Source organism: Elgaria multicarinata, chromosome 6, assembly GCF_023053635.1.
Source record: "Elgaria multicarinata webbii isolate HBS135686 ecotype San Diego chromosome 6, rElgMul1.1.pri, whole genome shotgun sequence".
Lineage (NCBI taxonomy): Eukaryota > Metazoa > Chordata > Lepidosauria > Squamata > Anguidae > Elgaria > Elgaria multicarinata.
This window is the reverse complement of record NC_086176.1, coordinates 73,887,958-73,902,352: the sequence shown is the minus strand read 5'-3', so window position 1 is coordinate 73,902,352 and position 14,395 is coordinate 73,887,958. Positions and strand designations below refer to the sequence as shown.

Here is a 14,395-nt window from a genome sequence, read left to right as displayed (position 1 = left end):
GACCGCCTCTTTGAATTCTCCCACTTGTCTGATATTACTATTCTAGGGTGACCATATTTTGGAGACATTCAATGTATCTGAAATGAACATGTATTTTTAGTTGCTGTACAGATATCTTTGTGGTAGTTCTTTTTGCTGTCCTCATAAAAGATCAATCGAAGAAATCTATTATTTTCCATTTTTCTAATAGGTCCTGGATTAGGAAAAAAAAAAGCTAAAGAACACTGTGGTTAGGAGGGGGTACACCAGTACTAAACAGAAAATGGGAAATATGCGGTAAAGAAAGATTAGAAAGGGAGGCAAAAGGTGCAAGTCCTAAATTCCCAGAATTCCACAGGCAGCATGCATAGGATTGCACCCTAAACCAATTTCTACCCAAATCCTAAGCACAAGGACTGGGAAAATATCTAAATATTATCAATGAAGTTTGCTTACAATTTCAACCTTTAGCACTTTTAGCACACAGATTCATTTTTTTCCTTAGCCAATGCAGCCTCATGAAGTGAAATCCCATGCATGTCTAACGAGAAACAAGCCTCACTGAGTTTAATAGGACTTATTCCCAGGTAATTGTATATAGGATTGCAACTCCAATGTGAAATATGTGACATTTCATCCTGTGTAGAATTCAGGCAGTTGAAGGGTGGAGAAAGAAGAGATAAAGAATGATTGGGTCGCTGTAACTCTAGAGATGTAGGAGCAGAAAAGAATGAAGCACTTTGAGAGCCCATTCATATTACACAGATGTTGTACGAGATCATTCCCATATTATTTATGTAGTGGTTTAGCATTGCAGACTTCAGAAATGGTCCCAAAGTTTGAATACCCTTCAGCAAGAAATGATTTCCCTAGGCATGAAGAGCTCTAGAGAGTAAATAAAATCAGTGGAAAATTCTTTGTATCATCTTTAACCTTTAATATAAAAAAGGACAGCAATAATATGCATTAGGAACAAGAAATTAACAGTATTAGTATCTGTTAATACTACTCTAACATTTTGTCTAGAAATTAGTGCTTTATACAGTTCTGTAGTATTCCTTTTATAACTTTCGGATTTCATGGTAGTTTATACATATTAAAATATTTTGGTTGATTTTGCATTATTTTTTCAGTTCAAAATAACAATAATTTAATACTACGAAAGGCCTCTTCCTTCTAAAACATCAAGTATATCATCCAGAGTATACTCAAGACATTTCAAAAGGCCATCTAAGTCTTCTTCTAAATAGCTAGTTATAATACATCCTATCCATGTATCAAACACATTATATCCAACGCCAAAACCATTTGGTACCACTGGTCCAAACCCACCATGATTAATTGCTGGACTGCCTAGTGTACTAGTTGAAATTATAATGTGGTTTATGCTTTTGTAGGCTGGGTCATTATAAAAATCAGGAATACGTCCACCTCTGCGCTGGACAAGGTACTTCAAGGCAAATAAATGGCGATCAAATCCTTGGCCTGAATAAAAAAAGATGACAAATGCATTGAGTAGAGAGAGTAAGTAGATTATTTATAAAAATGAGCTTATGATGGGCTTTTTAGAAAACAGTAAAAAAAACCATCCAGCCAAAGTTAAGCACTTTGAGTACTCATTGATTTCAATAGTAAAATTAGAGAGATGCTTAATATTTGCCAATTGAAATCAATTTGATTTCAGCATGCCTCTCTGATTTGCAAAGCCATTTTATATATTTTTTGAAGTCTCAACAAACATGTTAAAATAAGAATGTTATAATGCACAAAAGAGATATTGACCTGGTTTGCATGTCGCAAAACAATCCACAGTTTGTTAAAACCTGGGTTCTGAGTCTGAGTTCATCCTCCAACAACCCACAGTTCTGGGCTTGCAGGTCACATTAAATTCCCCAGGGACATTTTTGGGATTTTAGCACAATGGGAGTGGGTGAGCAATTGGGAGCCAGCATGTTCGCTTTTTTACTCTTGTTCAAACTACTATGGTTAACAAACCATAGGTTGTTTATGACATACAAACTTAGGCCATAGCTAGATGGGGCTTTATCCCGGGGCGAACCCTGAATCGCCCCTGTGCGTCCACATGATGCACAGGGGATCCCGGGATCAGGGAGGGATCATCCCTCCCTTGCCCCGGGATAGAGTCCTCCCCTTTGGCCCCAGTTTTTCCATGGTCCTGGGCTGAGCCCGAGACCGCGGAACGTGTGGCCGTTTGCTGTGGGTTGACCCGGCTCCGCACAATTCTTCACGAGGAGCCAGGAGTCACGCACAGGGCGCAGCACTCCTCAGGAGCACTGCGCCCATTGGGGGTAGGGTGGAGGGGAGAGGGGAAAGTATTTTAAAAAGGACTTACCTTTTGCGCATGAGCGTTCGTGCGCTGCTGGTCCTTTAAGAAAATTTCAAAAATGGCGGGCGTGATGCCTCTCCTCCTGAGGTCATCGCGCATCGCGTGTAAACAGAGGAGGGATCTCACGTTAAACACAATGCAAGATCTTCCCTTCTCCGTCGTGGGATAACAGGTAGGTCTAGCTAAGGCCTCTGTCACAGAAACTATTCCTGCTTTGATCTATTGTCCTTTTTTTTCAGGCTTTATTTCTCAGTTTCTTTTTTGCCCAACTCATTTACATCTGCTCCTTTATTATAGCATTTCCTTGTTATTCCTCAGCTAAATGGGTAAATCTCAAAATTAATTTAAAGAAAAGAAAACCTTAAAAGGATACTTTGTGACTGCATGCTGCATAGAAGCACAGGCAGAATTACCTTGATTCTGTTCTGATGTACAAATGACTCACAAATCTTATCCAGGTGAGATGATCATTGGAGGTTATAGATTTCACACTGACCTTGTTTGCACATAAAGGCGGTCTTTGGTAACAAATTGTGGGTATGCATGTTGCGTGCTGCTTCCAATTTCCAGCAACAACCTACAAATTCCATATTCATAGGTTGTTACTATTGTAAAGGAGACTGGACCCAGCCAAGCTGGCCTTCCACTGGATTTTGCACAGATCCCCAGAACAAAACGCACACAGCTCACAGTTTGGAGGTTTAAGCCCAATTTATTTAGGAAAGAGGCAAGCAAACAGGATTAGCAACTAAAACTATAGATACATGCAGATATATATTGAACCCAGAACCAAGCAAACTAAAAACTAAGTTACAATATCATACGTCACCCAGCCATGGAGTCAGCCAGCTCAGAACAACCCCCCCTTTCAAAGTATACCCTTTATAGATACTTTTTCCACTCCTTCCCCCCTCCCTTCAGCTCTCCCTGCGATGATCTTTCACACCTCTCCAGAGATGTTAATTTCTCTCAAGGTTGGCCGGCCTGGCCCCAAGCGGTTCCAGGAAGTACCAGAACGCCCCCATACATCTGGCCCCCATACATCTGGCCATACATACATAGGGACATAGAATTTCCCCCCTGATCGTGCACCAATACCTTGGGGACCCCCACCCGGGTGAAAATGGTCATCATGGCTTTCGCCACCTGCGGCGCAGAGATGACCGAAAGCGGCACGGCCTCAGCGTAGCGGGTGGCATAATCCACCAGGGTCAGAATATACTTCTTCCCCGATCTAGTAGCTGGGCTAAAGGGTCCCAAGATGTCTACCCCCATTTTTTCGAAAGGCACTTCTGTGATGGGCGAGGGGCGTAGTGGGGCTTTAGGGTGGTCCCGAGGGAACCCAACACGTTGACACATTTAAAGCACCCCCCACTCGCCTGGGGACCAACCGCCGCTGCTCCGCTTTTCTCCCGGCGCTCCTTCCCAGGCCACGCCGCCTTCCTTTCTACAGCCGCCCCGCCGGGACGCTTATCTGGAGTCTTCGGGGTCCCTCCGGCTCCTTTCCGCTTGAACGCCTGCAGCCGGTCTGCCATTTTCGCCGCTTCCATCAGGGTCGAGGGGTTCTTTTCCCCCACCCACGCATCATATTTCTCAGGAAACTGGCGGTAGAGTTGCTCCTTAGCCATCAGGTCTTTGGCCCCCTTCATGTCCCGGACCCCTTCGGCATCCATCCAAGCCTCCATAGCCGTCATCATTCGGGTGGCAAACGCAGCGAAAGTCTCTTTTGGGTTCCTGGTTAGCTGGCAGAACTTCTGCCGGCAATGCTCCGCTGTCAAGGCAAATTGTTCTTTGGCCAAACTTTTGAAATACAGGTAATCGTGGCGCAACTCCCATGGGATGGTTGCTATAATTTCTTGCAAAGTCCCCGTCACTTGTGGACGCAACAGACTCATCCTCTGGGTTGGCAAGACCCCCAACTCGTCACACGTGTCTTCAAAAAGGGCCAGGAACGCTCCCACATCATCTCCCTCCTGGTACATGGGAAAAGCCCGCCGGTCGAACCGCGGCCCGGGGGTCCCCCCCTTTCTCTCTCTACGATTTGCAGGTGTCAGGACATCAGTTCCATACATTCCGCGTACAGCCGTTGAACCTTCCGTTCCTCGCTTTCTCCTCCGGCCCTCACCCCTGAGCCATTTCCGTCCGCCTCTCTTGGTGGACGAGGGGGTGGGGGCAGCGGTGTTCCTCGCGGCCGTGGGACCTGCACCCTCCTGGCGTCCCCTTCCAACGTTACCGCCAACGTTGGGGTCATTGGCAACTGCGGGATTGGCATTCCTGGAGTGTCTCCTGCCAGCAGCGTCGCCGGGAGCGACATCCTCGGCTCATGCTCGAACCACGCTCCTTCCTGCTCTTCCTCTGGCCTCCAAAGTTGTGCCGCAAACCGTCTCCGGGCCCCTCCCTCGTCGCTGGGTGACTCTTGCATCCCCCACTCTAAAGTGGACAGACTGGACTCCCCTACCGCTCCTTCCTGAGGGTTCAGCCCCCCAACTTCTACTCCTGGAGCTTCTGCTCCCTGACTCTGAGATAACCACTCTATTCCTGGAGCCGTAGCTCCTTGATCCTGAGACATCCTTGGCTGGCCTAACCACCTTTGCTTAGCCTGGGTTCAATTCTCTGCTTCACTGCTCTCCTTTTCCTGCCAGCGTTCTGTTCCTCTGGATCTGTGTCGAATCCCAGCGCTGCCCACCATGTAAAGGACACTGGACCCAGCCAAGCTGGCCTTCCACTGGATTTTGCACAGATCCCCAGAACAAAATGCACACAGCTCACGGTTTGGAGGTTTAAGCCCAATTTATTTAGGAAAGAGGCAAGCAAACAGGATTAGCAACTAAAACTATAGATACATGTAGATATGTATTGAACCCAGAACCAAGCAAACTAAAAACTAAGTTACAATATCATACGTCACCCAGCCATGGAGTCAGCCAGCTCAGAACAACCCCCCCTTTCAAAGTATACCCTTTATAGATACTTTTTCCACTCCTTCCCCCCTCCCTTCAGCTCTCCCTGCGATGATCTTTCACACCTCTCCAGAGATGTTAATTTCTCTCAAGGTTGGCCGGCCTGGCCCCAAGCGGTTCCAGGAAGTACCAGAACGCCCCCATACATCTGGCCGGTTATCTACTCCGCTCCTAAAACCATAACAATAGAACACTTTAACATATTTTAAGAACAGCCATTCCATGTATGAATTTACCCCTTCCTTACAACTATGACATCTGAACCCGGGTGCATTGGGTTGTTTGTGGGTTAAATAACCCAAAGTTGATCCAATAACAAATCATGGGTTAACTTTGGGTTGTTTAATTCATAAACAACTGAAAGTACCCGGAAACCGATGTGATGGTAACAACCTATGCATGTGGCATTCATAGGCTGTTGGTGGAAACTGGAAGCAGCATGTGATGTACGACACGCATCCTGAAAATTCGTAAGTTAATTAATCCATATGCATACAGCCCCCACATGTGAGATTCTGGAGTCTCACTTTGGATGTTCTATTAGAAGCGCTTACACTTTCATCACTTCTGTGTAACAGGCAAAAATTGGCTTTCAAAGTACCTAGAGGGCATCACATCTGAGTATGGTTAATGCTTTCTAGAAAGTGAAACAGAGCAATTTTTAAATGTTGGGTATATCTACTCAATGCACCTTTCCATTTTATTTAGAGTTATATCAAAAACAAACCCCTATTTCTGCATAATTTGTGAAAATGGCCTTAATTGATAGCTCATAATTTTATTATTGTGAGGAATATCTCTGATTTGGGTTGCAATCCTATATATAGGTACCTTGGAGTAAGTCCCATCGAACTCAGTGAGACTTCCTTCTGGGTAAACATGTATAGGATTGCACCATTAAACAGTTTTAAGCCGTTTTTCCTTCATTAACTTTGTGATGTTTTTGATTTTCATCATATATTCCTCTTAATTTGGATTTATCAGTGGCTAATGGATGCTAGTGACACCCCAAAGTATCCTCAAATATCTTTAGATACCTAAACCTATAACACCTTTACTAGGGAGTGTATGGCTGTTGGGATATAAGCCTTATTTTATAACATTTCAATTTAATACAGTAGATATCCCTAGTTTCATAAAGCCCAAAAAATACACATGTACTAATGTTAAGTGAGATGATACCATTGCTACACCAGTTAATGTTTAAAATGTTGGAAGATAGCTCTTGAGTCATTTTCCTTCAGGCCTGGGAAAGAAAGCCTCCCCCCGCCCCCATCCACAATATTACTTTACAAGAATGATGATCTACTTGGTCATGTCTGCTTTTACAACAAAACCATCAGCAATGTAGAATATATACCCTGTTAAACTTGTTTTGATGGTGGGATTATTATAAAAAGCTCCTCTAAAGATATAACAGTAACTAAAAAAACAATCATTGAGTTTGGAAGTATAACAACCAAAAATTAGATACATCTGCAAATGTAACATTTCAGTTCAACCTTCTTATAACAAAATCCAGGTTTTCCAAGGTCTTATATAGTGTTCAAATGTGACCTACTTCCTTCTGTTAGAAATGTAATCTAATGCCCAGTTTTTTCAGTCAGCCTTCATCTCATACAATACTTGATTTAAAAACACACACCTTTAAAGTCACTTTTTATGTTTTATACCCTGACAGTCCTTCATTTAAAGATCTTCTATTCTTTCATCTTAAAAATTAAGTGATGAGGTCTTAATGTCATTAATAATCTCTAAAAATTGCATTCTTCTCATTAATTAAGGAGCCAGTATGGGGTAGTGGTCTAGTGTTAGAGCAGGACTGTTGAGACTAGGGTTGAGAAACAATGAAACATACTGGGTGCCCTTGGGCCAGTCACTGGGCATGACTAGACGGGGTGATATCCCGGGGATCGTCCCTGTGAGTCCACATGATGCACAGGGGATCCTGGGAGCAGGCAGGGAAGATCCCTGCATTTCCCTGGGATATTGCTCTACACTTTTGTCCCGGTTTTCCCCGCAATGATCCCAAGACCGCAGGATGTGTGGGAGGCCATCCCGATTTGTCCCGGCTCCTCGCAAGTTAATGGGCACGGGGCATGGAGCTCTTCAGGAGCTCCAGGCCCATTGGGGGTGGGAGGGGGAGGGGGGTTATTATTATTATTTAAAAAAAACTAACCTTAGCGATGGAGCGCTCGTGCGCTCATTTTCGATAAAAAACAATTCCCAAAATGGTGAGCATGATGTCCTCTTCCTCCCGGGACGTCATGCACTGCATGTAGACTGAGGGGGAGGATCTCGCAATCACCATATTGCGAGATCCTCCCCATCCGCTGGTAGGTCTAGACATGCCTACTAAATCTCTTAGCCTAACCTATCTTACAGTGCTGAGAGGATAAAATGGGGTGGGAAAATTATTTAAGCCAACTTGATTTCCATGGAGGAAAGGCAGGATACAGTGACCCAGTTTGCATGATGTCACAGGCTATCATGGGCTAAATAACCCATGAGTCACGGTGCATGATGGATGTTTGCAGCTGGTGTTTGGAATATGCAACCCCAGATTGGGGCATTTGAAGTTGTGTCATGTAGTGCAACCTGGCCACTGTGTTTAAGAACCCTCGTACAACCCTTGATTAGTAGTAGGGTTATGCAAGGGTTGTTTAATGACTCATGGTGACCAGGTTTGCACGTCATGGCGCAATTCCCAATTGGCTCAATCAGGGTTTGCATATTCAAATGGTGATGGCATATGCTGCAACTCAGCATGGGTTAAATAACCCACAATGGCCTGGCCATGTTATGTGAACCAGCCCTATGTGTTTTAAATTGCTAATCTATCTATATTCATTAGTAAGGTCTTTGGTTAAACTAGGAAGAGCCAAGGTGAACTAGGAAGAGCCAAACTGAACATTACTTATATTCCCATGTGAAAACTCATAAGAAATGCACCCTTTCTATAAGACAGAAACCCAATGCTTTTATCAGTTTTTATAAAGTTCAATATTTCACCATGATTTACTGAAGAGCCTATCTAAGAGCCAGTCCTAGAAAGACTTTATCACAAGACAGTTAGAATAAATACTATATATATATATGACAAAATGTTGAAGAGACCAAACCTAATGTAGCTTCCAGCTGCAAGCGTCTATGATACTGTGAACAGTCAGCAATCATGTTTCTCATATCTTCAATGCTGTGCTTTCCTCGTTCATCAACAAATGCAACTGTACATTTTCTTGTGTACACAGATGTTGGCCGAATTGTTTCAGTGCGACCATGTTTAAAAGCTGCAGTACTGCATGCTTCATAAGAAGGAAGTAATTTTCCATACTGGCGATAGACAGCCATCTGACATGCAAGCTGAAACACAGCATCAGGGCTCAATTTTTGTTTTGTTGTAAACTGTTTCCCAAACTTTTTATACTTCAATGATTTAACACAAAACTGATTCCTTTTTTCATCAAATTTTATACGGGCAGCATTTATAGCTGATGTTATTGTGCGATCCACATTAAATTCCAGTTTGTCATATGATGCAACAAAAATAGCTGGACTGGCATCTGGTACAAGAGCTGGGTGCTCTGTACTGTCTCTATAGACTTCATTAATAAAACGTAGAACTGCAACTCCATCTCCCCAAGAGTGTTCAAAATTAACTCCTGCAGTGCCATCACCAGTGACTATCAGACTGAAGGATTTGTCAAACCAGCGATTGAAACCATATCCATGAAGAAAACAATGAGTAATTTCAATTTCATCTTGTGGGGAGGTTTTATCTAAACAAAGACAAAAGACTGCACTGTCAATTTTCTTTAGGTTTTCTTCATTACCTTTTTGGACAAGTTGCTGTCTTACAGTTGCCCAAGTATTTCTTTCTTCAGTTGTTAAGTAGGAAAGTTCAGACCTAGGTAACCGATCAGCATCATGTATTATTTGTGTTAAATGAGCCTGGATTTCGGATGGGTGTAGAATATTACCAAAAGGATCCAATACTTCAAAAACATATAGATGACCATTTCTCATCACCAATAAATGCCTTGCAAATTCACTTGTGAACAATGTATCTTTGCTTAAATTAGGAATTCTGGTACTGTTGAAGAGTGACTTATACTGTGACATATCTAAAGGATAAGCATTCACCAAATATGCTCCATACCAGGATAAAGTAGGTGGAAGAATACGGATGGAATGTTTGAAAATTTTGCTCTGACCCCACTTGCGGTTTACATAATATATATCTGGCCGCAAATAGTCATTCTTCAGGGAGTTCAGAAACTTTAATGATGATACAACCAGATTTGTTGCTCTCACTACTTGACTGTTGTATCCTGGTTTTGGATCAGGATTTAAAGAAATAAAAGGATTGCTGTTGAAAACAATTGGATCTCTTGCAGAAAGATACATATCATACCAGGGCTCTACAAAAACAAAAAACAATTCATTTAATAAAATAGACATTTAGATCTTTGGTATATAAATACACTTGTATAATTTACATTCTTTGGATTCAGCAGTACTTACCTTTTTGTTTCAGATCATAGGGCATGTCTACACCAGACTTTATCCCGGGGGTCGTCCTGGGATCATCCCTGTGTATCCACATGATGCACAGGGGATCCCGGGAGTAGGGAGGGATGATCCCTCCATTTCCCTGGGATATTGGCAGGCCCTTTTGTTCTGGGCTTTCCCGCAGTCCCGGGACGATCCCAAGGACAGCGGGTGGTGTGGGCAGCCATCCTGGCTTCTTCCCTCCTCCCCGTGAGTAGCGGGGGTCATCAGAGGGAAGGATCTGGGATGGGGGGAGTTCAGGGCCATCCAGGGTGGGTGGGGAGTGGGGTCAGGGCTTTTTTAAAAAACTTACTTTTTCGCTGGAGCGCAAGTGTGTTCCAGCTCCATGCTTTGTAAAAAATAAATAAATGGCGGGTGCGACGTCCTGCTTCCTCCCTGGACGTCATGCGCTGTATGTGAACCCAGGGGGAGGATCTCATGAGATCCTCCCTGCTCCCTCCCCTGGTGAAGACATGCCCATGAAGGTCATGTCAAAAAAATTAAATACAGTAATGAAGAGTAATGATAATACTTTGTAAGACTACAGTAATGCTCACACCAGGCTAAACCCTCATCTAGCAATGGCCATAGTCTACCTAAATTTTAACAGAGGCACAGAGTTGAATCAGATGGCCAGTTTGAGCATGGCAGGCTGCTTAGTTTTTCTGTGCGAATAACTTTCCCCCTGCAATTTCCAAATGAAAAGGAGTTATGTGAGGATACCATAATGGGCCTAGATCAGGGGTGGAGAACCTTTTATCGGTCAAGGGTTATATTTCCTCTGGGGTAATCTGTTGGGGGCTGCATGCCAATGGAGAGTCGGCAGGGCCAACCCTTCTCTCTCTCTCTCTCTCTCTCTCTCTGTGTGTGTGTGTGTATGTATGTGTGTGAGACCCTCTTCTTTCTGTTTCTCTTTTTTTGTTATCTCCTTGGCCCTTTCTACACCTAAGGGTTATCCCAGGAAAATGGAGGGATGGTCCCTGCCTGCTCCCGGGATCCCATGTGGCATTTGGATGCACAGGAACGATCCCAGGACGATCCCGGGATATAGGGCTGGTGTAGACATGCCCCTTCTCTCTGCCAACTCCTTTGCTAGGGAGAGGGATAGAGCACTCTTGTTAGAGGCCTAAACTTGCAGAGGGCTTTTGAAATTAGAAAGAGGGTCACAAGAAATTACGCTGAAGGCCACATGAAGTCCTAGGGTTCCAGGTTGCCCATCCCTGACCTTAATCATGAGTGGGCATGCCATTGTGCAACCTACTTTTAAAGCTTTGGGATAGAGGTCTACAGTCTCATCATGAGGTGGAGCTCACATGGCCAATTCACCACAAAAAATAGCATTTGGTATAAAACAGCAACAACCAACAAATGCAACAGTATGTTTGGGGAAAATAGTTCATAGACTGACTCTGGAATAAACACTAACAATAGTAAGAAAATATGCTAACAAAATGTTTAAAAACTACACGAAAAGTTTAAAAACACACCTGATATATAACTTGTATGCTTATTGATTCTATCATGTTCAAGAAGATCACGATGTATGAACTTGCCTTCTCCAGCTTCAAATTCTCTGGCAATTTTCTCAGTATTTCTAGATATTTAAAATGAGATAAACATTATATTGCTAGACTTTTAATAGTAAGTTTTAATTATAATATGTAATTAAAATTATTCCCTTTCCATATATATAAATATGTCATCCTTGCACACCCAAACTAATGTAGGTTGTTCAGCAGTACCTTACTAGATTACACCATAAATAAATATCACATGAAATTTCCATGAGTCAAATAAACATGAAACTATTTTCAGAGTCAATATCAATATAGGAAGGCTTTTTAAATGGACTAACAAATACTATAAACAGGGTTGCAGTTTTAGCCTAAGTTTATCTGGAGATGAAGACTATGCTTTACTTCACAGAAAATGTTGGTTGAATGGAGAGAAGGGCGACACCATGCAAATGTTCTGGAATTTACATATTGGAAGTTCCCTTACATTGGCCATGTTTATACATGTCAGAATACCAGGAAACCTTTGCTTATCAGGAACTGGGACACCAGGATTGCTGCTGCTCCACCTACCAGCCAAAATTTTTACTTGGTTTCTGAGCAACAAGCCAGAAGTCCCAGTTCTGATGTAACACTAAGCTTTTGCCTATTGGTTAGTTTCCAGTTACTTTAGCCAAACCCACTGGTAGAAGGAGCCAAGTGGAAGCAATCCAGGCAACATGAACAAGCACATTGTTTGTGATTAACCAGGATTCAACCTGGCAATGCTGGGGATTGAACCTGGGACTGTCTGTATGCAAAGCTAGTGCTTTGCCACTTAACTATAGCTCTTCCCCTAGGCATGGGGCACGAAGAGAAAATAGACAAGATTTATGCAAAAGAGCAGAAGAGAAGCAGCTGGTGCAATTAACAACTTTTATATCATTACAAATGTCATTTCCGATACCTGTACTGTTCATCGTTCAACAGCGGATTCTGAGCGGCTAAATATCTGTTGATAGTATCCTCTAGTTTCGGAATTGGCAATCTAAAAATGGATAACATTAACAAGTTATGTCTGCTTTCCGTATCAGGTCTCAAAAGCTACTAACCTACATAAGAAAGTATATCTGCTCACATATATTTACGTTAGTCATTTATGTCATTCTAAATGACCTGAGAGGTGAATTCTTGCCAGATCTACACCAAGCAGGATATGGCAGTTTGAAAACGATTTGAAAACTGTATATGGAGTGTGTTTCGGGCTCCAACAGTTGTCACTAGTTGTAAACCATTTTAAAGCGGTAGTGTAGATCCTGCCTCACCATAGGTGAGTGATGATTATACAGTGAAAGGAAATTTAAATGGAGCGTTTTCTATAAATGTTAAAGCATGTGGGTGTTGTTGTTTTTACTGTAGAAAAAGAAACCTAGAGGAGGATGTGATAGAGGGTATATATATACACAGGCACACACACGCACACACACACGTAAGGGGATAGAGAGAGGGAAGAACAAATCCTTGTATTCTCCCCAATTCACCGAAGGGAACTGATTTGTGATAGGCTGAGGGGACTAAAAACCCCAGTGGAATTTGTCATTATTGAAACGAGTGAGTTTGTGTAGCACGGCTGCTAGAGGGCAGAGGGCAGAGCAGCCTTCTCCGGGCAGAAAGCGGGGAGGTTCCTCGGCGAGCGGAGGGAGGGAGGGAGGAAGGGACGACTGGGTTACCATCCTCTTCTCCGGCTCTGCTGTCTTTCCCCCTCCCTCTGCAAGTTGGAGGAAGTAAGAGGGACCTGGGCAAGCTGGGCTGGAAGTGCATGGTAGGAATGGTGCTCCGGTGCACGAAATGATGGTCCGTGTCCTGTTCCGACACGATGCCCTCCGGCTGCCCCACGGTCCTCCAATACCGTCGCCTCCCGGCGGCCGCGCTCCTCAGGGTCGCGGCGCCCCACGGGGGCCTCGCTCGGCGCATGGTCTGGGAGCGCCGGGGGGGAAGGGGCGCGGCGAGGGACGGCCAGGCGCCAACCGATACCCGTCGGACGGCCAGCCGGCCGGCACGCTCTTTTTGGAATGGCGGCAAAACGGCCGGAGGCGGCGGCGGTGTGGGGCCCGACAGCGGTAGCCAGGGCAACAAGAGAGCGCGAGAGGCCGCCGCTTGCGGCCGTTGCGGTCCTCCGGGGCGGGGGGCGAGCGCCGTGCTTGCCTGGCTGGCTGACCCCGCCACTCGCCCCCTGCCCCGCCTCGCGCTGCTGTGGTTCGGCTTCATGGGCGGTGGTGACGGGCCAAGCGTTTCTTTCGGAGTTATGAAGCATCGGCAGTTTGACCTATGCTTTGTCTCTCTGCATACGCCCAAACGATCTCATGAGGAAAACCTCATGAGCTGAGGAAGCCCACGTCGTTCATGCCCATTTGTCAGTTATTTAACTATGTGGCCGCCCCGAAAAGCGGGCAACGACTAACTATAGGTGTTTGGGGTTTTATTAAAGCGTGAATTCGTGCTAATAACGGATTGAAGCATGATCAATGAGTGAAACGCTGCTAGAAAGCAAAGCCTCGTCTCGTCTTTACAGATGGGAACTTTTATGACCGCCAGGTTTTCTGCGCATGGTTTGTTTTGAGAACGTCAACCTTGTATTTTAGGATGCTTTTTCCCAGTTGCTTCGGAGGTTTTATTGAGTGTGCAGTGAACCAAAGCAAGCACCACATTTGCCTTTTTTCTTCTTTCTTTTAGTAACGGAGCTCAAAGGCTTATTGGGATCAGTAATATGTACAAAAATAACATTTCAAACTAGAGAGTAGTAGTGGAACCAGCATTACCTGTGAAACACTTGTGTCCTGTCATAGTTTCTGGTCAAACTGATGCCCCCAGGGAGAGATTTCATCTCTCTAATGATTGTAATGTGCCAAGGGTTAAAAGATGGCTTCTCTGCCAAAGGGTGGCTACAATTTATTTATTTATTTATTTATTTAAGGATTTTTATGCCGCCATTCAGCCAAAAAAGGCTCTTACGGCGGCTTACAAAAGTATTTCTTGACAGTCCCTGCCCACAGGCTTACAATCTA

The 14,395-nt window shown here is 44.1% G+C and overlaps 2 protein-coding genes across 2 annotated transcripts in view; one reads left to right on the top strand and one right to left on the bottom strand.

Annotated features, from left to right (window-relative positions):
* Window positions 1–1,135: 1,135 nt before the first annotated feature.
* On the bottom strand, window positions 1,136–13,304 carry LOC134400912 (carnitine O-palmitoyltransferase 2, mitochondrial-like). The gene is made up of 5 exons (XM_063129588.1): window positions 13,126–13,304; window positions 12,298–12,378; window positions 11,323–11,431; window positions 8,409–9,705; window positions 1,136–1,464 (listed from the first exon to the last, which is right to left on the bottom strand). Exons 1-5 carry the CDS (start codon window positions 13,302–13,304, stop codon window positions 1,136–1,138), a joined length of 1,995 nt encoding a protein of 664 aa, XP_062985658.1.
* The window catches only part of RHOBTB3 (Rho related BTB domain containing 3), a 39,471-nt gene continuing 38,203 nt past the window's right edge, over window positions 13,128–14,395 (top strand). Inside the window, exon 1 of the mRNA XM_063129590.1 lies at window positions 13,128–13,152. The gene's annotated coding sequence lies outside the window, so the exon portion shown is untranslated. The remainder of the gene's footprint in view (window positions 13,153–14,395) is intronic.